At 52.6% G+C, this 24915-nt stretch overlaps 1 protein-coding gene across 1 annotated transcript in view; it reads right to left on the bottom strand.

Moving 5' to 3' along the window:
• SLC1A7 (solute carrier family 1 member 7) overlaps positions 1 to 24915 on the bottom strand; it is a 47375-nt gene that overhangs the window by 15033 nt on the left and 7427 nt on the right. Inside the window, exons 3-4 of the mRNA XM_073802659.1 lie at positions 6774 to 6907; positions 6270 to 6678 (exon numbers count right to left, since the gene is read on the bottom strand). Coding sequence (XP_073658760.1) covers positions 6270 to 6678; positions 6774 to 6907 — 543 coding nt within the window. The remainder of the gene's footprint in view (positions 1 to 6269; positions 6679 to 6773; positions 6908 to 24915) is intronic.

Here is a 24915-nt window from a genome sequence, read left to right as displayed (position 1 = left end):
AGCAGCTTGAAAATGTCTCCTGGGTACACTTCCAGTAGGTTCGAGTGACAAAGTGGTTAGAGGGAAGGCTGCTTTAGCATGAGCAGAAACCAAGGGTGTTCAAAAGGCCGTATGTAAGAAACCGAATGGAACTTATACCTCATACATACATCTCTCTACAACTTCCTTTAAAATGACAATAATTTAAATTATGTGCTGCAGCACGGATGACTAGTTGTCTGCCCAGTCTCCATGCTGTCTCCTTACTCACTAACAGAAACCCAGGCATGTTACAGGGACAAAGAAGGCCCTGACATCAAGCCCTGTTTCCCAGCCTCTCTTGCCAAAGGGGTGGCCAATGCGATGTAAGTGGGAGTCATTGGGTGGCATTTCCTGGAAAAAGCTTTAAAAGATGCCCATGCAGCCAGGACCCTTTGGTCCTTTCCTCCAGCTCTTTTCTTTCTGCCCGGAACATGGACATAATAGCTGGAGCTTCAGCAACCTTACTGAACCATGAGACACACTGATGATAAAAGCCAAGCGCTTAATAAGTCCAGCAAAGCACCAAGGTGGAGGGAGCACGGACTCCTGATGACCACGAGCTGCCACCTCTCTGCTTATTTTTGGGAGAAAGTGCAGGCCTTTACCTTACTTAAGCCTCTGCTGCTTCAGGTTTCTGTTAAGTAGCAGCCCAAAGCATTTCCTAATACATGTGGTCATACTAATTCTCAATGAACTTACCCTCAGATTTTAATAAAGAAGTATACCTCTGATTATTAAATGAAAAAATATGCACCATTTTCTTTTGGCTTTGAAGACCCATGGGAAGCCTTCCTGTGTGCCCCATGAGGCCTGTGTTCCCCGTGGTGGTTACGTAAAATACAGACATAATGTGCCTGGGAGACGTTAGCAGCCAAGCCCATCAAGTATACACACACTCTGCCCTGGGCCTCCCCACACATCTCTTGGGGCAAGGCCACAGTCCACCTCGCTTACTATTTGTAAGTTCCCACTGTGACGTTTCCAAACTCACCCCCATCCCCAATCCAAGCTCCAAAGGTGGGAATTATTCCTTTCCAAGCACAGCTCCCAAGAGCTTCATCCAATCCCTGAGCGGGTAACTGGGAGCTATAAATAGACCCAAGTCATTACTTAATCTCTCTGGTGTTTTTGAAAGATTGGAAAACAAAGAAGGGGCCCAGCTCTGACTGGTGTTCTGCTTGGGTTTGTTCTGTGAGGCTGCTCTGTGAGCAGACGTCAGTTTTCTGGAACCCCTGCTTGGAGCCCTGGGAAATGAACTCATGCCTTGGAGAGTCATCCAGGGACATGGCCTATTGTGTTCCTCAGGACCATCTTTGAGAGACGGACGCGTATCTTCCCTCCCTGAAGGATGCAGTGGGCCTTATTTCCCTGTTCGGTTGGACCCCTCATCTTTCTGACTTTTCCTTAGGCACACCTGCCTCCATTTCCCAGTTCCCTGCCCTGGTCCTCTGTGTTCTCGGTTGGTAGGCAACTGCTCTGGGCCAGAGCAAGGGTGAGGGGGCCGCTGGTACCCTCATCGCTGGTGTCCTCATTTTCTGCACGGCCTCTCAGAATGTCAGAGCTAGAAAGGGTTGCAGAGAGTAGCTGTCCAGGGCACTCTTCTGGTCTGTCTGTCCTAAGGTGGCTGTCAGCTGGATGCAGGGACCTGCATTTCCCCCCTCTCCCTCCCCACCGGCTCTCAGCACAATGTCTTTGCCCTGAGCAGTTACTTAATAAAAGTGGGCTGAATGGAACGAAAGTGACTGCACCCGCTCCCAGGGTGTCCCCATGCCTCCAGGCACATCCTGCCCGCTCCACGCTACCCTGCTCCAATCCATCCTTCCCAAACTCACCTCCGGCCTCCCCCTTCTCGAGTGGAAGAGCCACCCCCTCACCTGGGATCAAGGTCTGCAAGGTTGAGCTCTGCACCGTCCTTCCAACCTCGTCCCGGAACCAACCCACCTCCAGAACCTTCTGCTCGTGCCCAGAAGCCTCCTCACTGGCCTCTAGGCCTTTGTGTTTCGGAACCACAGAGCTAGAAGGGATCTTGAAACCGACGGGGGAAACAGGCCACGGGAGGGGGCTGGTCTGCCTGCAGCCACACAGCGACCACACAGAGGTGAGACGAGCTTCCCTGCAGGAAGCATGTGATCTCCCCTGCAGCTCTGCTCTCTGACTAAGAAATGGTGTCAGCGATGTCCAACCACCCAGCTTTGCAAAACAACTTGCTCGGGGTTGAGAGCGACTGGGGGAAAAACCTCAAACCAGAAGGATAGATTTTCACCACGTGAAAAGCAACTGAGAGCAGGAACTCCTCCTGGAACATTTGACTCTGACATGTGGGTCGGATCCAGAGCCCTCAGCCCCCAAGCAGGGGAGGCCATTGGGGAGGGCGGGGCTCCCAAGCGCCAACAATCCTTCCACCACAAGGAAAGGCTGTTTCAAATCATAGGATCCAAGAAATGATGAATCATAGTCACCAAATCTCAGAAATAGTGCGTCTTAGACATGAAGCTTCTCAAAATTCCTCCTCCCTTGGCTTCCAGGCTGTCGGCTTTCCTGGTTCTCCTCCTGCTCCAGCAGCTGGACACAGCCCTCCAGTGCGGCTGGGGCTCAACCTGGCCTCGCGCCTCGTGTGCTCAGCCACTCTCCCTGTGCTGGTGCTTCTTCCTGCAGCTTCAAACCCTGCGGCTTCACCGATGCCCCTGCATCCCACATATGCAATCAGCAAACACTCAGCACCTCTGCCGTGCAGTTGCTGTTCTAGGCTCCGGAATACAGTGGGGTGATTTTTAATTTTTTTTCTTTGCGGTACGTGGGCCTCTTACTGCCGTGGCCTCTCCCATTGCGGAGCAGAGGCTCCGGACATGCAGGCTCAGCGGCCATGGCCCACGGGCCCAGCCGCTCCGCGGCATGTGGGATCCTCCCGGACCGGGGCACGAACCCGTGTCCCCTGCATCGGCAGGCAGACTCTCAACCACTGCGCCACCAGGGAAGCCCATAGTGGGGTGATTTTTAACTGGCCCTCCCAGAGCATATTTTATTCCAGTGGGGGAGATAGAAAAAGAAATACAGAAATACACAGAGAGGGTAGTGTCAGGTAGTAATCCAAGCTATGAGGAGAGAGGCTGACGGAGGCTGGGAGGCCCCTCTGAAGAGGTGACACGGCAGCGGTGTCAATGGAGGGAGGGAAGGGCCATCCAGGCAGAGGCAGCGAGGAAGACCAAGCTCCCAGACGGGACCCTAAGCACGTTTGGAGGCGTGCACAGAGGCCAGCAGGCTGGAGTGACGGGAGGGAGAGTTGGAGCAAAGGTCAGAGGCCAACCTGTGCATGGAGGGGGGATCATGACGGGCCTGTAGGCCATAGTGAGCATTGTGGATTTTGTAGACCTGTGACAGGTTGCGGGCAGGTTTTTAAAGGATCCCTCTGGCTGTTGTGCTGAGAACAGGCTGTAGGGAAACAGAGAGAAAGCAGGTGACCATACAGGACCCTCGAGTGAGAGGCGATGGTGGTCTGTGCGATGGTGGGAGTGGCAGAGGGAGACAGAAGGGGCAAGGTTTAAGATATTATTTTGAAGGTAGAACTGACAGAATTTGCTGACAAACTGGATGCAGGATATGAGAGAATAAGAGAGGCATCCGACCAAGATGGGCAGGACTGAGGAAAGGACAGATCTATGGGGAAAATCCAGAGTTTAGCTTTGGATGTGCTAATTTCGAGATGCCTTTAGACAAGTGTATGTAAGAATCTGGAGTGCCGGTGAGAGGTTTCCACTGGAAACAAAACTCAGCAGCGTCAGTGTACAGAAGGTGTACATGGTACTAGATGAGATCACCAGGCAAGCAAGTGTAGATACAACAGACCTTGCCTGGGTCTCTCTGGCTCTTGACCCTGTGGGTGAGAACCACACAACAGGAACAAAACTGCAGGTATTTTTGTGATCTTTGGTTCATCACATCTCAAAGGATAAAAAGAACCTGGAGAATGGAGAAAATGGAGGGAGCGGTAGCTTGATTGCACTGAAGGCCCTCACTCGTGGATGCCTTTGCCTTGTCACATTGCCAACCCTTCCCACCCTGAGTCTGGGCGTGGCCACATGGCTTGCTTTGGCCAATAGGATGTTAGCAGACTTGACAAAAGCAGAGACTTGGGAAAATACTTGTATGTTTCTCTTTGCCTCTCTTGTTCTGCTACCTTCCTCGTAAGAACATGCTGGCTCTCTCTTGGAACCCTCTCACCACCATGAAATAAATACAGGCTGGTCTATGGGAAGATGAGGGACCACGTGGAGCCCAGCTGGATTATCTTAGCCAAGATCACCCTGGAGTAGCTGTTCCCAGCAGCCAGCTGCCTGCAGACACATGAGCAAGCTCAGCTAAGCCCAGTCCGAGTCAGCAGAAACCTCCAGCTGACCTGTAGACTTATGGTTGTTGTCTTGAGGTACTAGGTCTTCAGATGGTTTGTCACACGGCAATAGCTAACTGATGCAGAGGGTGAGGGTTTTTCAAGAGAAAGGGAAAGGGAGAGAGAGAGGTTGTATGCTGAGGATGAGAGGAGTGCTTCTCCCTAACTTTAAGCCAAGAGACCTTGGCGGTGTCCCCTAAGATCTGAGGTATGTAGGGGCTGGTGCCTGACTCACGTCCAAAGGCCTTGGGAAAGGGCTGCGTTTCCAGCAAGGATGTGTGTGTTTTTCACGGGCCAGTGCGGACCTTGCAGAAGGGACACTGCCTAAGAGGATCACCAGGGCGGGGGGCGGGGAGGTGTCCCCAGCAGAGGAGCTGACCAGAGGTCAGGCCTGAGGAGGGTACTGTGAGCAGCCAGATGGCGCAGGGAGCGCCCAAGTCAAGGGAATAACAGGTGAGAGACACCAGTGATAGGAGGGGCCCCAAAGAGCCCGCAAAAGCTCCGCTGAAGGAAACAACCGGGGAGCAGCTACCCCGGCTCACCCCACTACATAAAGGAGGACCTTCCTAGCTCACTCCCTCTCCCTCTTCACTGCGCCACCCCCGGGGCTAGCAACAGGGGAGTAGGTGCAGCAAGAAAGAGAGCAAAACCTGCTAGGACCTTCTTCCCACTCCAGCTTTCCATGTCTGAATCAGATGCAAAAGGCTAGGACAGGATTCGCTTTAAACTGGATGAGTCTGGAGTTTTACTGTTAGACTGGACTGGGTTTCTTATATCTGAAATTGGTGAGAAAATGGGAGGGACCAGAGGAGCCCCCAGAGCACGTTTACTGGGGCACCCTATTGAGCCCAATAAACTGTTCCCAATGTGGTGCTTCCCCGAGCTCTGTCCCAGCCCTGCTGTCCTCACCCACACTGTCCTGGGAGACCCCTCTGCCATCAGGGCCTCCCTAACACCTCTACCTGCTGCTCTCCTAACCTCCATCTCCCGCTCAGACTTCCCCACAGGATTCAGATCCACCAGCCAACCATCAGCTGACGCCTCCCTCAGGAGGTCCACACCTGCTCCAGCACTGTCCTCTGGCCCTGTGACCACGCTGCTGTCCACTCAGGTGCTCAGGCCAGAGACCTTCATGCCCTTTCAATCAGACTCCCACCGCCTCCACCCTTCCCCCCTTCTCACCGTCTCTTGCAGACTGATTTTACCTCCTGAGCAGCCTTCAGTCTTCCCTCTTCCCCCAGGCCCATGGCTGCCAGCCTGGCCCAGTCCCTGCCTCTGTCTTCCCCGCCTGCCATGCGCCCCACCTCCAGTCCACCAGCACTCTGGCGGACAGAGGGAGCCTTCTGAGTTGGAACATGCTACTCCTAGGTTTAAAACCCATTTCCGGGGGCGTTTAGGATAAAATGCAACTTGGGGCCTGATTGCCAATGCTCTTCATGGTCTGGCCCCAACCGACTTCTCCAGCAATGACTGTCCACTCCCCGCTCACATCTCAAGCTCCAGTCACACTGAATGGGCCATAACTTCTCCCCATAATACTACCTCCCAGCTCAGGACCTTTGCACAGCTGTTGCCTTCTTCGGGAATGCCCTTCCTGTGTCCCCTGTGCCCTCCCACTCATCCCATCTTGATGGGGGTGGACAGTTCAGTGTGAGCCCAGCAGGAGGCATGGGGGCTGAGGGGGCAGAGAGTGGCCTCTGCGGCTGTCCCCCTTGTTACCATTAGTGATCAAGGGCAGACCCCGAGCACCTCATCCCCACACCCTCTTCTGCCCCATGGGTGACATGCGGGGCTGGGACTGTGAGGTCAGCAGTCCCAGCCCCGGCATGGCGTTCCCAAGCAGGGTGCCGGCGGCAGGAGTTACCGAATGAGGTCCAGCAGGGGGTCTGCTGAGCTCATGATGGGCTTCCCACTATGCTCCGTCGTCTCCTTCTGGGCCACGCTGCCCGGGTGGATGATGGACACCATGACGATGCCCACGATGACTGCCATGAAGGTGGTCCACAGGTAGTACGCTACAGTGAGGATGCCCAGGCGGCTGGAGGTCTTGGCATCCAGGGAGGCGAGGCCGGACATCAAGCTGGGAGAGCGATAGGGGTCAGCGTCTGTGGGTGGGCAGGCCAGGCACTCAGGTGTACCCACTCTCGCCCCCTCCTGGCTCTGCCTAGCACCCTCACAGCGTTCCAGAGAATGTGCAGGCATGGGAATCCCCCCACTAATCCAGTCCCCGAGGCTCCATCCAGCCTCTCTATGCTCTGCTCTGCTCTCTCCCCCTTGCCCAGTGTCATCAGCTGAGCCCGTTCACACCTCTAGACCTTTCCATGTTTGGTGTCCTCTTAGTACCTCCTTTCACTTGCCCAAATCCTACCCGCAGGTAAGACCAAGCTCAGCGCCTCCTCTTGGGTGAAATCTTTTAGGAGCCCATTCTGGGGGTCCCACAGCTCCCGGCCTCCTCTGTCATGACCCTGGTTGTCACTGTCACTGTCTGTCTCTCTCATCAGACTGAGGACATGTGAGAAGAGGAGCAGATCTGACTTCTCTGTGGGCCCCTCGTGCCCAGCATGAGCTCTCTGTCCTGCCACCAAGCAGGTGGTTACTGTAGGCTTTTGAATGAACTAATGAGTGAGAGTAAATGAGTGAGTTAGAACCCTGGGCTGGGACTTGGTGACCTGGGTCCTAGTCCCAGTTCTGCCCATTGGCTATGTGACCCAGGCAAGCAAGTCACTCCTCCATCTTTAGGCCTCAGGATCTGCATCTAAAAAATGGGGCCATGGTTAGATTTTTCCTTGAGAGGTGCCACCCTGTGGCCGTCTTGGGTTAGTGCCCCGGCCCAGACTCTCCTCTCGCGAGACTGTATGGAGAGGCTTGTGGGTCTCTCTCCTCTTGGCTCCTCCCCACTCCCCGCCTGCCCTGACCCTGGCTCTCTGCCCACCAGAGCAAGTCAGCCCTGGAGCTATTTTTCTCATGACTGTTTGGCTGGGGATGGGGGATGGGGGCAGGTGGGGAGCAAGAGATTAGCTAAGGAGATGCTTGCCCTTTGCTGCCAAAAGGATTTTTCCCCAAAGCCTTTTCATTCTTTCAGATAAAGGAAGTATTTGTCTGGTTTTAATCATGTAAACAAGAGCAGATAATCTCTCCCCATCCATCTCCTCTTATCATTAGGCTACATCTAGCATCAGGGCTGAGCACTTGCCTCTCCTGCACCCCACGGTGACCGCTGCCTGTGAGCACCCTGCTCTTCCCTGCTTGCTGTAGCAAAGCCTCACTCCCCTTTTAAAATGCAGTTAAAGGGTCCCCTCCTCCAGGAAGCCTTCCCTGACCATCAGGCAGGGGTAAGGCCCCTTCTCTGGGCTCCCATGGCCCCTGTGCTGCCCTCTGTCCCAGCCCCACCTCACTGAACTGTTGACTATTTACTGGAAGCACCACCAGGGCTGGGCCTGGGTCTGATTCAATGCTGGGTCCACAGAGCCAGAACCAAACTACACTGCTGGAGTGTAGTTTGCTGAATGAAGGAGTGAATGAATGAATGAATGAGTCAATGTTTACAACCTCCATTCATGCCTGTCTGCCAGGACACCATATGTTAGTGATGGGCTTAGGGTGGGTCTTAGATATAAATCCTGAAGGGCTCATAATGAGATTGTGTGGCCAGGAGAAATGGGGACCACCCTGCAACATCATCCATGAGAGAGATCATCCCCAGACAAGGGCCAGCACCTCGGCCCAGGGCCAAACAGGCCTCTGACCATAACAGAATTTCCTCACAGCCATGGGAAGCCATGGCCCTGAGAAGAGGCCCTGCTCGAGGTCACACAGGACACTAGTGGCCAGCTGGACCGGAACTCATTCCCCAGCTCCAGGCCTTTCCTCCTTCATCCATGTAGTTATTCAATCCTTTAGCACGTGCCCACTCTGTGCCATGCCCTGTGCCCACAGAAAGAAATCAGAAATCAGTCCCTGACCTCAAGTAACTCCTGGTCTGGCTGCTGCGGGGGGTGGGAAGAAGATGGACATGGACACTCGGGACAGAATTGGACTCAGGTAACTAGGGGTCAAGGTGTTTGCATCAATACCACAAGGGAGGGGACAAGGACGTGCTATCTTTATTCAGAGGAGTGAGGGATCACTTGTAGCTAGGAGGATCAGGAAAGGCTACGTGGAGGAAGGGGCACTGGAAGATGAGGCAGATTTGGAGACGGAGCAGACGTGCCAGGCAGTGGGACACCAGAAGATAACAGGGAGGCTGGAAAGTGTGGGGACACTGTGGTGTTTAATGTGGTCAGAGCTCAGGTCATATGTGAGGCAGAGTGAGATATGGGGCAGAAAAGATGGACTGAGCTCAGGAGTAGGAGTGGCCTTGAGCGCCAGGCCAAGGGGCACACAGGGGAGAATGGGGTAACACACAACACATCTAGCAGAATTTGCTGGATGTCTGAGAAGGGAGAACTAAGAAGTCCTTAGATCTGAGAATATCGAAGTAAACCAAGTATATAGGGAAGGTCACTGAAGTGGTATTTGTAAAGCAAAAAGCTGGGACCAACTTCAATCATCAAGGCAGATTAGATTAAAAGTTACAGCATATCCATGCAGTGGGCTTCTAAGCAGCCATCAGAAGTGATGGTGTCATTGGAAAGATGTTCCTATTTTATGTCAAGTGGAGGAAGCAGAGTATAAGATAGTTTGCAGGGTGCCCTGGAGCTCCTGTGACACAGACCCCTCTCGAGGTTTGTGGTCCAGATAAACATAGACATGCCTGAGGGATTGTGCAGGAGAGGGGTGCAGATGAAAATCAGATCTCAGAAAGGGGCAAAGGGCTCCTCAGAAGGCCACTCTGAGGAAGAAGAGGTCTAACGTGGGGGTGGTGCAGCTCAGGGATAGAGCGGATGTGGTAAGGAAGGGAGTGCAGGTTCTAGATATAGCAGGAGTGGACCCCGGACACAGGGGCTCTGGAAGGGAGAGGGCTGATGAATAAAATGGAAAGCATTCCATCACCTGGGACACGAGCAGTTCCGCTGTGGAACGTCGCTCCCGCTCGCAGAATGGAAAGGGCTTTTCTACTGGCTGAAGAGAAAGGAGAGCAGCCGAGGTGGGAGCGGTTGGGGAGGAACTGCTTGACAGTATGACAGAGCAGACCCTCCCTCCCCAGGCTGGTGCCGGCAGTGCCAGGGTGACCGCAGGTGATGGCGGAGGCCGAGCAGACGGGAGCTAAGTGTGGGGAGGGCCTCGATTCCACGTGAGATGGCGGCCACTCCCGGAACTCACAGTCACCGGAAAGGATGTTCAAGTGACTTCCTTGACAGCCTGCCATTTGGCTGGAGGGGCTCCTCGAGGTCTAGACTTTTGGGCCAAGCTGTTAAAGTGACTTTCTGAGAACCTACAAGCTGTTAAAGTGACTTTCTGAGAACCTACAAGCCGGAGTGGTGTGCTCTGCAGGGAGTGTTAGGTCACATGGACATGCACAGGGGAAAAACTAAAGTTTAACAGTAGCTGTCTTTGGGTGGTAGGATGATGGGCAAGTTTTGTTCTGTTTTTAATGTTTTTCCACATTCTCTATTATTTCGAGAATAAGCATGTCTTGCTTGTATGATGAAAAACACAACCCCTCAAGGGCCAGCAGCCACAGAAACCGTAATTCATCTGGAGCTTAACTGTCCCCAAACACCTGAACATCCACCTCATTTGATCCTTAACTTCTGTCAGTGCTGCCCAACAGGATGATAATGTGAGCCACTGTAATGTTAAATTTTCTAGTAGTCACAGTAAAAAAAAAAGAAAAAAAGTCAAAAGAAACAGGTGAAGTACATTTTTGGTAAAATTAACTTTAAGAACACTTTATTTAACCCAGTTTACCCAAATTATTATCATTTCATTGTGTAATCAACATAAAAATGCTTAGGAAAACGGCTTCTGGTTTAAATTTTTAATTTAATTAAAAACAAAAAGTTCAGTTGCTCCATTGCACTAGCCACATTTCAAGGGTGCAGGAGTCACTTATGACTAGCGACTGCCTTCTTGGGTTGTGCAGTTTGAGTTACAGATAAGGAAAATAAAGCTCAGGGGGCGGAGCTAACCGGCCAAGCTGCCTAGTTGTGAAGTTAAGACTGGAACAGGGATTCAGCCCTGTGGGGTTTCCCTTCTCCCACAGTGACTCTCCATGGTACGACCTGGTTTAACTCCTGTGCAAGAAAAGGCCTTCCGGTTTTGGCTAACCATGATTTTAATGTGATTCAGCCCATGTAATGCCTATTTAGTTCAACGCTCGGAGTTCATGACCTGCCCCATGGCTACAGCCCTCAGATTTGTGGTGGTGAGCTCCCCATCTTTGGAGGTATCCAAATGGAGGCTGGGTGGCCACCTGTTGGAAGGCTAGATCAAGGCTTCCAGGCTGAGTGGGAGATTCCATGAGGATGACTTCAAATGCTCCTTCAGGCTCTGTGATTTACGGTGAGGGGAGAATAGGTAACCTTGCCTCTGCGACTCCCACAATGGCCGGGTGCTCCTGGGAGTCCCCCACATCCTCGAGGGCCCTGGCAAAGCACCTCAGGAAGCCCAGAGGTCTGGGACTCCCTCCGAAGCCATCTGGCCACCCCCCCCCCCGCCCCGCCCCCAGGGCCCGGGATTATGGTTCAAGAGCTTGATGTGACTGGGGAGGCGGCTGGTTCCTGGGCCCAGCCTGTTTCCATCTGGTAACCCCTCCACTTGCAGGGGGCGGGGAATGGAGGGAGAAAAAGGCCACTATTGACCCTCATCTGTTCTCACGCCAACCCCTGAGGTGGGTATGGTGACCCCATATGACACCAGGAGGCACCCACCGCTGCCTGCACACTTCACTGCAGAGGGCGGACAGGCTGCTGAGACTGCTGGGGGCCCCTCGCTGTTTGAAGTCTTGGTGGCTCCCCTTCGCCCTCAGGAGCTGTCCACGCTCCTCCAAGGCCTCTTGGGTCACTCTCCTCCTCCTCACTGGCACCTCTCCAGCCGCCCCGTTCTCCCTGCTGCTCTTTGCACCATCTATGTGCTGGTTGTTCCTTTAGCCTGGTACTCTCCACCCACACCCCCCAAGCCCTCACATACCTGCCCAGCCCAACCAATTTCCACTTGCCCTTTCCAAGGTCAGCTCAGACATCCTTCCTCTGGCAAGTCTTCCCTGATACAGCGATCTCACCTACCTCCCCAGGGCACCCTGTGCTTCCCAGTTTCTTACACGGCACTCTGCCGGCATGCTCAGCCCTGAACCCCCACGGCCTGGCCCAGCTCTGGCGCAGGGTAGGCTGGCGGGAACACGTGCTGCGCAAAGCAGTGAACACTGAAGGAACCCAGTCCCCTTGCCCCTGTCCTCCCTGGTTTACTTTCCCATCCTCTCCTGCTGCTGCTACCCATCTCTCTAGTCTCCACTCAGGTACTTCCTCCCTCTGAGGGCCTCCTGAGCCCGCTGACTAGGCCAGGCAGCTCCCGGATGCTTCTGCACGCAGCCCTCACTAGCTGGGAGCCTCGGGCAAGTTCCTCAGCCTCTGTGCGCCTCCGTTTCCACTGGAGGATAGAATGGGGATAACGATGGTTTATTGTGAGCATTGATCTAGGTTTAGAATAGCGCCTGGTACATAGCAAGTATTCAATATATTCCAGTAATTAGCACTCTTCTGTGATGGCATCGTCTGTTCTGTGACCACCTGCCCCAGCAGGCTGTGAGCTCCTCCAGGGAAAGGCTGAATCTGGCTCAGTTCTAGGCCCTCAGAGCCCGGGGCCTGGCCTGGCCTGGGTGCAGGTTTGCTGGTGTGTATGTGTGATGTTAAGCCAGGGTGGAACTCTAGACTAGTTGTGAAAAGGGGTGACTTCCGAGCTCTGATGACCATGAGCAACCGCTGTGGGTTCCCGGAGGAAGAGTCACCTGGACCAGCCTTGGGCCCCTTGCCAGGTTTAGAGAAAGGCCCCTGGCGCTGTGTGTCCGTGTGACATCAAGCAGTTGACACCGGGTCCTCTGAGAACTTCGGGGAATGATTACCACAGGCAGTCCCCTCTTCTGAGTGCTGAGAACCTGAGAGGGTCTCTGGAGGTGTACTTCGGGGCTCTCCCTTCAGCCCTCTCCTTCCTGGTTGTTTTATCAATGCCTTGGCCAAGGGCACTGACAGCATGTGGATCAGATTGTAGAGGTTGGGAAGCTGGGAGGAATAGCTAATGTGCTGGATGAAGGAGTTGGAACCGAGCAGACCTCAGGCCAGTTCTGACTGACACGATGAAGAAGAACACGGACACATGCAGAGCCATGCTTGGCTTCAACAGCTCGGAGAGCGCAAGCTCTGGGGTGGAGGGGGGGCCTGAGCCGCAGTGGCAGCACGTGGGAGGGGGACTTTGGGGGTTTGTTTGCTGCCAGCTTGGTGAGTCACTGGGGAATAAGGGTGCCAAAGGGGTGGGGGGCCCTCAGCCTGTGGGGCTAGAAGCCCGGAGGGCTTGCTGAGGAGGCCACGGACCTGCCCTGACGTTAAGACCCTCCTGGGAAAGGGACAGGGGAGGGAGGTGTGTGTCCCATAGAGGGCAGCTGGGGTAGGTGGCAGGGGACAGTGAGCACAGCAGAGCAGACCCCGGGAACACTGGGATGGATGTGGAAAGCCACAGGGAAGCAGATCTCAGCTCAGCACCAGGAATAATTTTCTAGCAAACAGAGCTGTCCCGTCCTGGAAGGGACCACCTTGAGAAGCAGTGAACTCCCAGTCACTGGAGGTGTGCAAGCAACTTGCTAAAGTCACACAGTGAGTAGGTAGATTTGAACCTTGGTCTACTAGCGTGACAACATCCATAGTCACGACATCCTGCACTAGGAAGTTAAAGGCAGGAAGGAGCCATATCCTTGGGCTGTGGCTTCACGTGACCTAGTCAGGGAGCCTCTCCCAAGCTGGTCCCTGGGTGCAGCTGCAGGCAGTCCACCCGACAGGCAAGTGGATGGAGGCATCTGGGGGTCCATGGGAGTCTCGTCAGCCCTTCCAAATATTAAGGTCTTTTTCCTTCCCCTGAGCAAATGACAGGCCCAGCAATTGACAGCAAGTGCTACGTTAGCACCGAATTATGCGTCCCGGCTGTCCCTGCCACAGCCCCACCCTCAAGCCAACTCCTTCTAAGACCTGAGGCAGGAGGCCAGACTCCCACTTGGCTAAGGTCTGGGTCATCTGGTCCCAGCACTCCCTCCCAAGGGCAGAAATTCCTCTACCACTTCTGATTGCACGCCTCAGAGGACAGAGAACTCACTACCTCCACTGTGGGCTAGTTATGCTTATTAGTATGAAATCTGCCTCCAGGAAAGAGAATTTCCACACTGGGCCCAGCCCTGCCCTCTGGAGCCACACAGACCAAACCTCTTTGGTTCCACTTTAGATTCCACGGGATGGAGGCAGGTAGGAAGGTGGGGAGGGAGTGCAGGGCTCAGGGGGTGGGAGAGGGAGGAGGTGGCACAGAGACAGGCATGGGCCTGGGGTGGCGCTGCCACCCTGGCATCCCCAACTGCCTTCTGCAGGTCTCTCCTTCCCAGGCCCCTGGGCATGGGGAGGGGATCGATTGGGAACTCAAAAATAACAAGCTTGGGCTTCCCTGGTGGTGCAGTGGTTGAGAATCTGACTGCCAATGCAGGGGACACGGGTTCGAGCCCTGGTCCGGGAAGATCCCACATGGCACGGAGCAACTGGGCCCGTGAGCCACAACTACTGAGCCTGTGCGTCTGGAGCCTATGCTCTGCAACAAGAGAGGCCGCGACAGTGAGAGGCTCGCGCACCACGATGAAGAGTGGCCCCTGCTCGCCGCAACTAGAGAAAGCCCTCGCACAGAAACGAAGACCCAACACAGCAAAAATAAATTAATTAATTAACAAACTCCTACCCCCAGCATCTAAAAAATAATAATAATAAAATAACAAGCTTGAGCTCAGTCAAAAGCAAACGCTGGAGCAGCTGCGGCTGCAGCCCTCCGAGAGCTCACTTCTGACCATCGACCAGTCTCAACCCCTTTCCACTGGAAAGGCTGCGTTCCTGAGTGTAATAAGGGTCGATCCAGTTCCCAATTCACGTGAGCGGAACCCCTGCCCCTTTCTTTCCCACAAGGCAAAGAATGGCAGGTGGGAGGGAAACAGTGTTCCCACGGGTGACCGTTACTCTGCTCTACGGTCGCAGACAGTTGCTAGGAATGACTTCCCTGGGCTGCCCATCACTGGTTTTTACGACCAGTGCCACTACGCCATGGTTAGGAGCCCTGCTCCAGCGGGAGGGAAAGACCCCACCCAGAGGGAACACAGGTCCCCTGCCTCCCTTCCCTCCTGCATCAGGGCTGCTGGTGTCTACTCCCCAAAGGCCCTGGCTGGGCCTGCCTGCCCCAGGCACTCAAACGAGACCCTCTCCATGCAGTGTCTCCACAGAGAAGAGTAGCAGCTTTTTCAAAACCTCACCCACCTCCCCAGGCTCAGAGAGGCCCCCAGCACGCCCCACGTTGAACACTTGCTCTGTGTGCTATGCGGTCCCAGAAACGAAGGAGGTGGGTTTGTGGTCCTCAGGTGGGTGCAGAGACCTGCAGTCTGGACAACACGAAACCCTGGGTCATGGCTGGGATCGAGAGAGGCTGGAAGCAGGGTCTAGCCCGGCCTGGGCATCAGGGGTGGGGGCTGCTGACTGGATCCTTGAAGGATGAACAGGAATTCTCTAACTGGAAGGGGGAAAGAGCACGGGAGTCTGTGCTGGGTGATAAAATCTGGGAGTTTTTCAGAGTCGCCAGGCTGACGGTCTGATCCCACCCGCAGCCCACAGCTGGGCCATGTTTCCCCTCCTGATGAGTAAGGCGATCAGGTGACTGGGCAAGAGGGCCAAAGAGCGATCCCAGGGCTCCCATCAGAGAGGTCAGCAGAGCTCTGCTAAGAACAGTTGCCCCACGGCTTGCAGAAGCCGTGGCTGCCCATTCCTCCTGCCCTCTCCCACTCACTGTCTATCCTGGGACGCCCCCGGCACACTGGCTCCCAAACCAGACTCCGACGGCTGCTTGGCCCAGGACCATCTCCAGTAAGCTAGAACGTGGGTGTTTGGGAGTTTTCTGCCAAACTAGAGTTCCTCAGGAAGGGGGAGAAGGGAGTGTTGGGTTTCTTTGGCCAAACGTGACTTCCTGATTCTAAGAAAAATCAGTTTAAAATTCTTACAATACAAAGAAAAGCAATACATACACATGCACACACACACACACACACAACATACCCATATGTAAGGACCCACACCACACATTCACATACTAACCCACACATGCCCTTGGATCTCTCTGCTGCGATGTAGAGCTTACAAAACATTCTGCCATGTTCAGCATCAGTGAATCACAAACACATGGATTCAGTTTTGCTTGAATGATGCCTGGTCTAAGAAATTGAAGAATGAGGGGAGAGGAGGGTTTGGCAGAAAGCAAGTGGAGACTTGGAGGCCCCAGCTGGATTCAGATGCTGGTCGACCCACCCCTGGTTCCTTGCATTGCTCTTGCCTGGAGATGTGTGAAAACAAGGTTCAGTTGACTTCCCAACGTGAGAAGCAAACTCCAGCCTCAGTGGGGAAAAAACGCCCCCTGGCCCCAACACACACAGCACCTGCTGGGAATTTCTTTGTAAATCTGCAGATGGCGTTGTGTCCATTCTATGGCCGAGGTGAAGAGTGTGATAAATAACAGAGGCTGAGGTACATCTAGAACCCTGGGGCATAGTGATGCCCCAGCAGGGTATCCAGCAGCATCCTGAGTGTCTAGTAAAAGGAAAAGGGCTTTGCAAACCCTGCTCCAGCCTCTGAGTGGAACAGTCATATGTGATTACAGAGGTGAGGGTGTGGCATGGGCATTTTTATATCATGTTGAATGAAAAAAAGAAAAAAGCAGATAGACATACTTTTGCAGAAGTAACAGTAAGGTTTCCTCCAAGAACTTAAAAGAACAGAAAGTTGCCAGTATTCTTTGGGTTAAACCATAAATTAAAAGCAAAAGGGATCAGAGTAGCAACAAGTGGCGTTACAGGGAGAAAATGGGAAAGGAAGGCTCCAAAGTCTTGACTTTCTAATGAAAGAAGGTGTAATTAGCATGGAATCAGTCATCAGTGGAGCAGAGAGAAGAGAGTGGAGAGTGGCAAAGTACTCAGCACCGTTCAAGTACCACCCATGGGAGAGGGGGCCCTAGTTCAAGGACACGACAATGCCGTGGCAGGTCCTAATCATCAGACTACTAGTTCCTATGCCAACGGAACATGAGGCAGAGTTTTCTAAATTTTGTCTGAGGCTTTTGTGTTCAAAGGTAGAGTCAGCAAGTCTCCTTACAGTTGATTTTGTTTTTAGAAGAATTTTTCAAATGGCGAATGCAAGGCAAGAAGGCGCACGTTGTCCAGGGAAAGGGAGAGATTTGCGGTTTGATGGAAGTACCCCTCCTTGAGACCTTAAGATCTGTAGAGTGATGGAAAGGGGCACCAATTTGCATGAGAGGCTCAGGAGCCGTCCGAGAAAAAAGAGACTAAGACCCCCAACCCATGCTCCTTGCAATTTGAAGTTAGAATCAGGGTATACTAGAGTGCCCATGATCAAGGTCTGTCAGCACTAAAGGACTCCAGGGCTAACCCATCAGGATGGAAAATGGACTCAGGGATCAACCCCAGGGAGCTAAGCTCAGGGCATGACTGAGGTTGCTTTGAGAAGCAAGAGTTGAGCTCTTTGGTATGATCTAGGGGCCAGAGCAGAGCATCCCTGTGGCTTGAGCAGGGACGTGTCACTGCAAGGGGCCATGTTCAGGCTTGAACCAAACCATGCAAGACCTGTGTTCAACAGTGACACCATATGGAAGGAACCAGAGCAACAGGGCTAGTGGCGAGATCAGATGTTCCAGTTCTCTCTTTACCTACTTATAAGCTGACCTTGGCCAATGGATGCAGGCCTCAAGAGGAAGACACTGGGCTTCCTCTTGAAGAGGAAGAAGGAGGAGGAGAAGAAGAACCATATTCGGCACATTCAGTTCTCAAGTCAGTATATAAAGCAAAAACCACTCATAATTAAATTTGCCCTTGAAGATCCCTTAAGTTGTTCGTTAAGTTCAGGAGGTATATAATTTCATTCAAGACAGGTTTCATTCAAGACAGTTTTGGAATGGGTTGCTCTTTCTTAAGGTGAACACCAGCTGAAGCAGTCAGCATACACTTAGCAGCCATGATGTAAAAAGGAAACCAAACCACCCTCTCTTCATGGCCTAGAATCACAATAACGATGTGGGGAGATGCTCACTCTGAAAGGCACTTGGGAACTGAGACTGGCTTAGAGTGAGGTAGACCCAGCGCTCCCATGGTACACTCACCCTGGACATAGCTCTTCAAATGGGGGAAGCCACTTGTCTCCTTTAAATGATTTCCTCTCTTTTTCATAGCATATGTAATTGAATTCACTAAATTTAAATGCACATACGATGGAACTCCACCACCTTGGGCCCCAGAAACTAACTGAAAATGGCAAACCTGGACTCCTACTGGTTGTACCATTAAATAATTAAATTGTCCTGCCAGCAAACAGATTTAACCAGCAGGGTCCCCAAGTGATGAGCCTATAGGGGGAAATTCTCTGGCCAGAGGCTGTGTGCATCCGTCCTCCTCGGCAACTGTATTTATCTCTGTGGATGAATCAATTGGCATTTCGTTTATTTGGTTGCCTCTTGTCAGCATCAGAGGACAGCCCTGACCAGCTCAGGGACTCAGATGAGGTTGAGCTTCTGAACCAGTCAGCCAAGGACCACACGCTGGGCCTAGTGAATTCACTTAAGAATGACAAGAACAAACATTTACAGGAAGAACAGTGGCAGCATTAAGGCTGTGGAATGACGGGATTTTTGTTGTTGTTATCCACAATGTTTGTAATTTGCTTACATAACTTTTTAAAGTACCAACCTTTTTAAAAAGATAACTCCTAATCATCCTCCAGGGGTCATTTCAAATGAAGGTCATAAAACTTCCCTGAATTCTGCCTCAACTTTCCTTCCACTGCTCTTTTTTTTTTTTTTTTTGCGGTACGTGGGCCTCTCACCGTTGTGGCCTCTCCCGTTGTGGAGCACAGGCTCCGGACGCGCAGGCTCAGCGGCCATGGCTCACGGGCCCAGCCGCTCCACGGCATGTGGGACCAGGGCACGAACCCATGTCCCCTGCATCAGCAGGTGGACTCCCAACCACTGCGCCACCAGGGAAGCCCTCCACTGCTCTTTATTTATTTAATAAGCAGCTCTTAGTCACTTACTATGTACCAGACCCTTGATGTTCCTGAGAAAGCAGTGAATTCAAATTCTTCAGGATTCTTTTTATGGTAAGGGGGTTCAGAAGAAATTCCTTGATGAGCCACTTGGACCAGAAGCTGAGCAACGCGTCCTCCTAACCCCACTCCAGGAACAGGGCATGAGTGGAGGTGACTTATAAAGACAAGGAAGGCACTGTTTTTGGCTGGTCTTGGAAGAAGGGTAGAGAGAAGGAAGGTGCGGAGAGAGAAAAGAGGTGGACACACCCTAAGGTGACCCCCAGTGATCCATGCCTTTCTGTAATCCCCCTCGCTGTGTGGGTGAGATCTGTGACTTGCTTCTAATAGAATATGGCAAAGGTGATGGATATTACTCCCATGATTATGTTATATAAGACTTTGCCTTAGAAGACTGGAGAGAGACGATCCTCCTCCTGGCCTTGACAAAGCAAAGAGCCATGTTGGGAACTGCCTTTGGAGATGGTCAGAAGGCAGGGAACTACAGGTAGCCTCTAGGACCCGAGGGTGGACTCCAGTTGATAGCCTTTAAACAAGGAAATAATTTCTGCCAAGAACCTGAATGGGCTTGGAAGTGGATTCTTCCCTGGCTGAGCCTTCAGATGAGAACACAGCCCAGATGACACTTTGATTGCAGCCTTGTGAGACTCTGAGCAGAGGATCCAACTAAGCCATGCCTGGGCTTCTGACCCATGGAAATTGGTAGATAGTAAATGGTGTTAAGTCACTAAGTCTGTGGTAATTTGTTACACAGCAATAGATAGCTAATATACAGACAGAGAAAGAAAGAACCAAGAGACGGCTGAAGGGCTTACACTTCTAGATGTGATCCTCACCTGTGATCTTGCTCCCAACTGTTGGTGAAGTTGCAAAATTTAGGAACTGCTTGAAGCAAGGGAAATATACTTGAATGGGAAACTGGCAAAGGCTGTGCCTCATGACTGCTTGTAGGAATGTGAGGGCAGAGAAAATCAAGAGGCAGTAAGAACTAGGAATTCATGGAAAATGAGGAGGCTTCAACGATCATGGCATGGGGAATGGTTCTGGGCAAGGTGACAATGTGCAGTATGGAGACATGTGGTCTATGCCCCTGCAAAGGCCGCCGTGAACACAGATGTGCAGGACTCAGATGGAGGAGTGCTACATGCACTGTACCTGTATCAATGTTGAGGGAGCACCCGAGCATACCTGAGTCAAGGGAGACTTTCTAGAGGAGGTGACAAGCTGCAGGTGCTAAAGGAGCACGAGGAAGGAAGAGGTCACCCCAAGGGGCTGCCTGCTGAGAGAAGGAACACAGGTAGAGGTTTTCAGGAAACATCTCATCTGGGCCTTGGAGAAGACTGGTGATGTATCAGGAGCTATGCTGGGTGCTTCAAGTGCATTATCTTATTTCATTCTCAGAATAACCCTGCGAGGGACGGAGGTGTTCTTCCCATTTTACAGACAAGGTCACTGAGGCTCAGATGCTAAGAGACTTGGTCAAGTTCACACATCTGGTGAGTGACTCGAGACCCTGTTCTTCCCCTGGAACCTCTGCTGCCTGCTCACTCCCTTCATTGTGCCTTACAAAGCCACGACTGGCCAAGGATAGGTGGCCCTCCGCTGGACTGCGTGTGCCTGTCTGAGGAGGCGGTCAGGCTGGGGGCTGGTTTGGAGTGGATTCTAGAGAAAAGAGGCCCACGAGCTGGAAGATGTCAGATTGTGGGAAGAATGACTGAGTTGGGCTCTAACCCAGGCCACAAGCCCCACCTCCCTCCCCCTGGGGCTCCGTTCTCTGGAACAAAGTGGCTCTGTGGCTGTCTCCCTGCCGATGGTGAGACCCTCCAAGGCAGGCACAGGTCTTCTCTCCCCTCGCATCAACCCCACCATTACCTCCCATACTTCTTTACATCTCATCCTCTCTCTTTGCTTGTCTATTAGATTTCCGTCTCCTGCAAAAATCTGTTACGCTGACCACCAGGAAGAGGTTAGTGTGAACGACAAGGGGGAAGTGAACTGACCCCCTCCCAGTAACTCACATAAAAACACAGCAGTGCACATGGCTCTTCTCCAGAGAGGGGTCATGGCGACTGGTTCTGCCCATTGGCTGGGCCATTTCTTGTTCAGCAGCATGAGTGGCTAGTCCAGATAAGAATGCTAATTTATTTCTATGTCACTACTGTGCAAAAAATGGTGTCTGTACCCCATAATGTGGTGTGCCAGCTGTGAGTGTGAATTCATTTAACTAACAACACTGTGTCCATCCAGGGTTAAAAGCAGCATCAGGCATGGAGACAGGTCATCATCACTAGTTACCAGTAAAGGAAGGGCTGGGAGGATTTCACGGAAGAAACTTGATCTAGGTCTTGAACACAGAGGGGGACTTAGCTAATTAAGAGAAAAGGGCGTTCATGGGAGGGGAGCAGCATGAACAGAGGTGGTATGTGGCACGCTTAGAGGCTAATGAGGTGACCAGCCTGATGCCAGAGGCTTGGCATAGGGAAGGGTGGCAGGTTCTACTGGAAGAGGTGGGAGCACCCAGAGTCATGGGTGCCAGGCTTTGGGACCCAGGCTTGCAGGTTATTGGAACTGAAGCAAATGTGCCTTGATGTGTATCCTCCCACTGCCCTGGAGCAATTTATACTGCAGGAAACCTCTGTCTCCTGGTGGGGGGTACAGCTTGGGGGCCCTGGGGACCGAAAAGCAGCAGTGCTCATGCCAGGCTCTTCAGGTATCCAGCCAGAAGCCCTGATCCCAAGACATCAGGGTTTCTTTTCAAACCCTTAGAACACTTGTGGAGCTTTTAAACCTGTTTGGGCCCTTTGGCAGTTCTGGTTCAGTAGGCCCGGCATGAGACCTGACGTCTGAATTTCCAGAGTAGCTTTGGTGACTCTGCTCTGTCCGGAGTGACAACCGCCACACCAGAGTGGTTGCTCCTTGAGGATACGGATGCCCCACCCTGGGCTGGCCAGGAGCAAGAGATCAGGTGACCGTGAGCGATGGATGGATGGATGGATAGATGGATGGACGGACGAACAGATGGATGGATGGATTATAGACCAGTTGAAGCTAAAGGAATGAGAGCTCAGGGATGGTGCAGTTTGGAGCTCAGAAATGTGTCATTTCCCCCAAGAAGGTTTAATTCTCCCTTAGTAGGAAAGTTTTAAAGCACTTCCATTTTTCAGTGACATGGCTGCTTTGAACCAGCCGAAATTGTATAATAAACAAATGAAACATATGAGCACACACTGGCTTTTCTCAAGTTAATACCACATTTCGTTTCCAGCCAAGAGAAAGCACTTGAGTCTGGTGGTGAGAGACCAAATCTTTGAGAGCCAGGACCCAGAGAGCTGGATGGGCCCAAAGTCACTGGGTAACCTGGGTAAACTGAGACTCAAGGTGAGGGTGCTTGCCCCAAGATCACGTGATTTGGGGAGAAGCAGGTCTGGGACCCAGGCCTTTGACTCTGACTTCAGGATTTTAAGTTAAATAACGTGCCCAAGGTCACACAGCAAGGAAATGGCAGGGCCAGGATAGGAACCCAGGTCTGTCTGACTCCAGGGTCTACTCAAGGGCCTCTGCCTTGGAGGCATTTCAGTTCTGAGTAAGAGGCAATGCCCTGGCCGTAAGTAAGGTCAACAATAAAGGACGATTGGGACTTCCCTGGCAGTGCGGTGGTTAAGAATCCGCCTGCCAATGCAGGGGACATGTGTTTGAGCCCTGGGCCGGGAAGATCCCACATGCCGTGGAGCAACTAAGCCCGTGCACTACAACTACCAAGCCTTGCGCTCTAGAGCCTGCAAGCCACAACTACTGAAGCCCACGCACCTAGAGCCTGTGCTCCGCAACAGAAGCCACGGCAATGAGAAGCCCACGCACCGCAATGAAGAGTAGCCCCCGCTCGTCGCAATTAGAGAAAGCCCACGCGCAGCAACAAAGACCCAATGCAGCAAAAAATAAATAAATAAATAAACAAAAACACAATAAAGGATGGTCAAGCTGCCTAACAATATTGCAATACAACTGGGAAAAAGGGAAACAACAAAAAAAGTCCTGTGCTTCCTGCATCGATACGCTTACTTGGCTGCCATGTAATTATTTATTTTCTCATCAGTCTCCCAGGGCAGGGCCGTGTACCAGAAAGCACAGTGCATGATTGCTGAATTCATTAATCCACTTGGCAAGTATTAATAAGCACCTATGATGAGCCAGGCATTTCGTGTGAAGGCCAGAGTGGAACCTTAACAGAGTATTGTATCTGCCTTCACAGAGTTTACAGTCCAGTGGAAGATAAACAGGTTAACACTTGAATCCATATAGAATAACAGTACAAAATGAGTGCTGTGCAGGAAAAGGAAATGGGCATGCTGGGGGAGAGCGAAGGTGGTGGTGAAGGGGCACAAGTTGGGAGGGCCTTTCTAAGGAGGTGACATGGAAGTTGAGATCTAAAGGAAGAGGAAGGGAAAGACGTGTAAAGCATTGAGGAAGCGTGCTCCAGGCAGAAGGGACAGCATGTGTGGAGACCCTGAGACGGAGGAAGGGTTTGGTCTGCTTAGGAAACTAAGAGGTCTGGGGACTGGAGTGAATGAGGCATGACATGAGGTGGGGCACAGGCAGGGAGGATCCTGCAGGGCCGCCAAGGTTATGTTAAGGATGCAGGGGTTTATTCTAAATGCCACGGGAGCCACTGAAGGGTTTTAGGTGAATGAATGGCATGGCCCGCTTGGCTTTTCACAAGATCACTCTGGCCACCAGGTGGAGAACAGATGGGAGGGGAACAAAAACCAGAGCCGGGAGACCAGTGAGGTCACTGTGGAGTCTGCCCTGTGGTAGGGGTGATGCTGGGCTGTAGTTGGGGGGAAGAATCAGCTGGAGTCGCTGCTGGAAGAGCTGGGGGTGGGGGAAGAGAATAAATACGGAGGCTTGAATAACTGGGTAGGTGGAACTGCCGCTTACTGACCAGCAGGACACAGGAGAAGGAACTGGTTTGCGGGTAAAATCTCAAGTTGGTTACGCTAAGCTGAAATCCTCGTGAGACATCAAGTGGCAATGTCAGGTAGGTAGTTTGAGTGGCACTCAGAGGGGAGGTTGGGGAGGGAGATCTATATTTGGAAGGGCTGGACTTGTAGGTGGTATGTTAAAGCCGTGAGGACAGATGAGAAAAGGCCTGAGAAACTACAACGTTCAGAGGTTGAGTAGAGAGAGAGAAACTCGGCTCGGGGGGGCAGGGAGCAGACAAAGCCAGAGAGTGTAAGGGCATAGGGAGGAGTGTTTCAAGAGGGAAGGAGTGACCAACTGCTGTATCAACTGCTGTGGACAGGTCACGCAGAACAAGAACTCGGAGTGTCCTTTGGGTCTAGCAATATGGAGCCTACCAGTGACCTTGACAGATTCCCTGACTCAGTGAATGACTCAAAAGAAGCATGAAGAGGAGACAACCACGGAAGCGGGTTGAGGAGTCAGGGAAAGCTTCTGGAGGGAGGTGGCCTTTCAGCAGAGACTTGAAGGCTGAGTCCTGAGAGACCCAACTGCTGCCTGCACAAAGCCGAACTGAGCTTAACAAGGCCTCCTGGGGGCAGCAGAAAGCACCATTACCTGGCCTCCCGGGCGGGGGGACCATTATCTCCACCACCCTAGAGGGAAAGGGTTAGGGTTCTCAGCAGGGAGGCTGAGAAGGCTGACGACCCTGTCCCAGGGGACAGAGCCCAGTACATCCCCCAGGACTCAGAGGCTTGTCCACTTCCCTCCCTGCGCGCAAGTCCTGGGAAGTGAGGATTCCAAACCCACCGTCTCAGAGCAAAGGGCTCTTAGACACCATCTGGAGCCGCCAACTCATTACACATCTGGAAAATCTGAGACCTGGAGAGGACCAGGGGCTTGTCCAAGGTCACCAGCACACCAGTGGTAGAGACCAGGTGACCTCCAAGGATTTGCTGTGGCCCCACCCTAGTGGGTAAAGACTGAATTCTTTTTTTTTTTTTTTTTTGCGGTACGTGGGCCTCTCACTGCCGCGGCCTCTCCCGCGGTGGAGCACAGGCTCCGGACGCGCAGGCCCAGCGGCCATGGCTCACGGGCCCAGCCGCTCCGCGGCACGTTGGATCCTCCCAGACCGGGGCACAAACCCATGTCCTCTGCATCGGCAGGCGGACTCCCAACCACTGCGCCACCAGGGAAGCCCCAAGACTGAATTCTTTAGCCTGGCATTCAAGGTCTTTCATGATCAAGCAAGAACCCATCCTCCAACTTCATCTCCCACCTGTCTGCCCT

The sequence above is a fragment of the Tursiops truncatus genome, chromosome 1 (genome assembly GCF_011762595.2).
Source record: "Tursiops truncatus isolate mTurTru1 chromosome 1, mTurTru1.mat.Y, whole genome shotgun sequence".
Taxonomy (NCBI): domain Eukaryota; kingdom Metazoa; phylum Chordata; class Mammalia; order Artiodactyla; family Delphinidae; genus Tursiops; species Tursiops truncatus.
The sequence above is the reverse complement of the archived record's forward strand: the minus strand, read 5'-3'. Positions and strand labels throughout refer to the sequence as shown.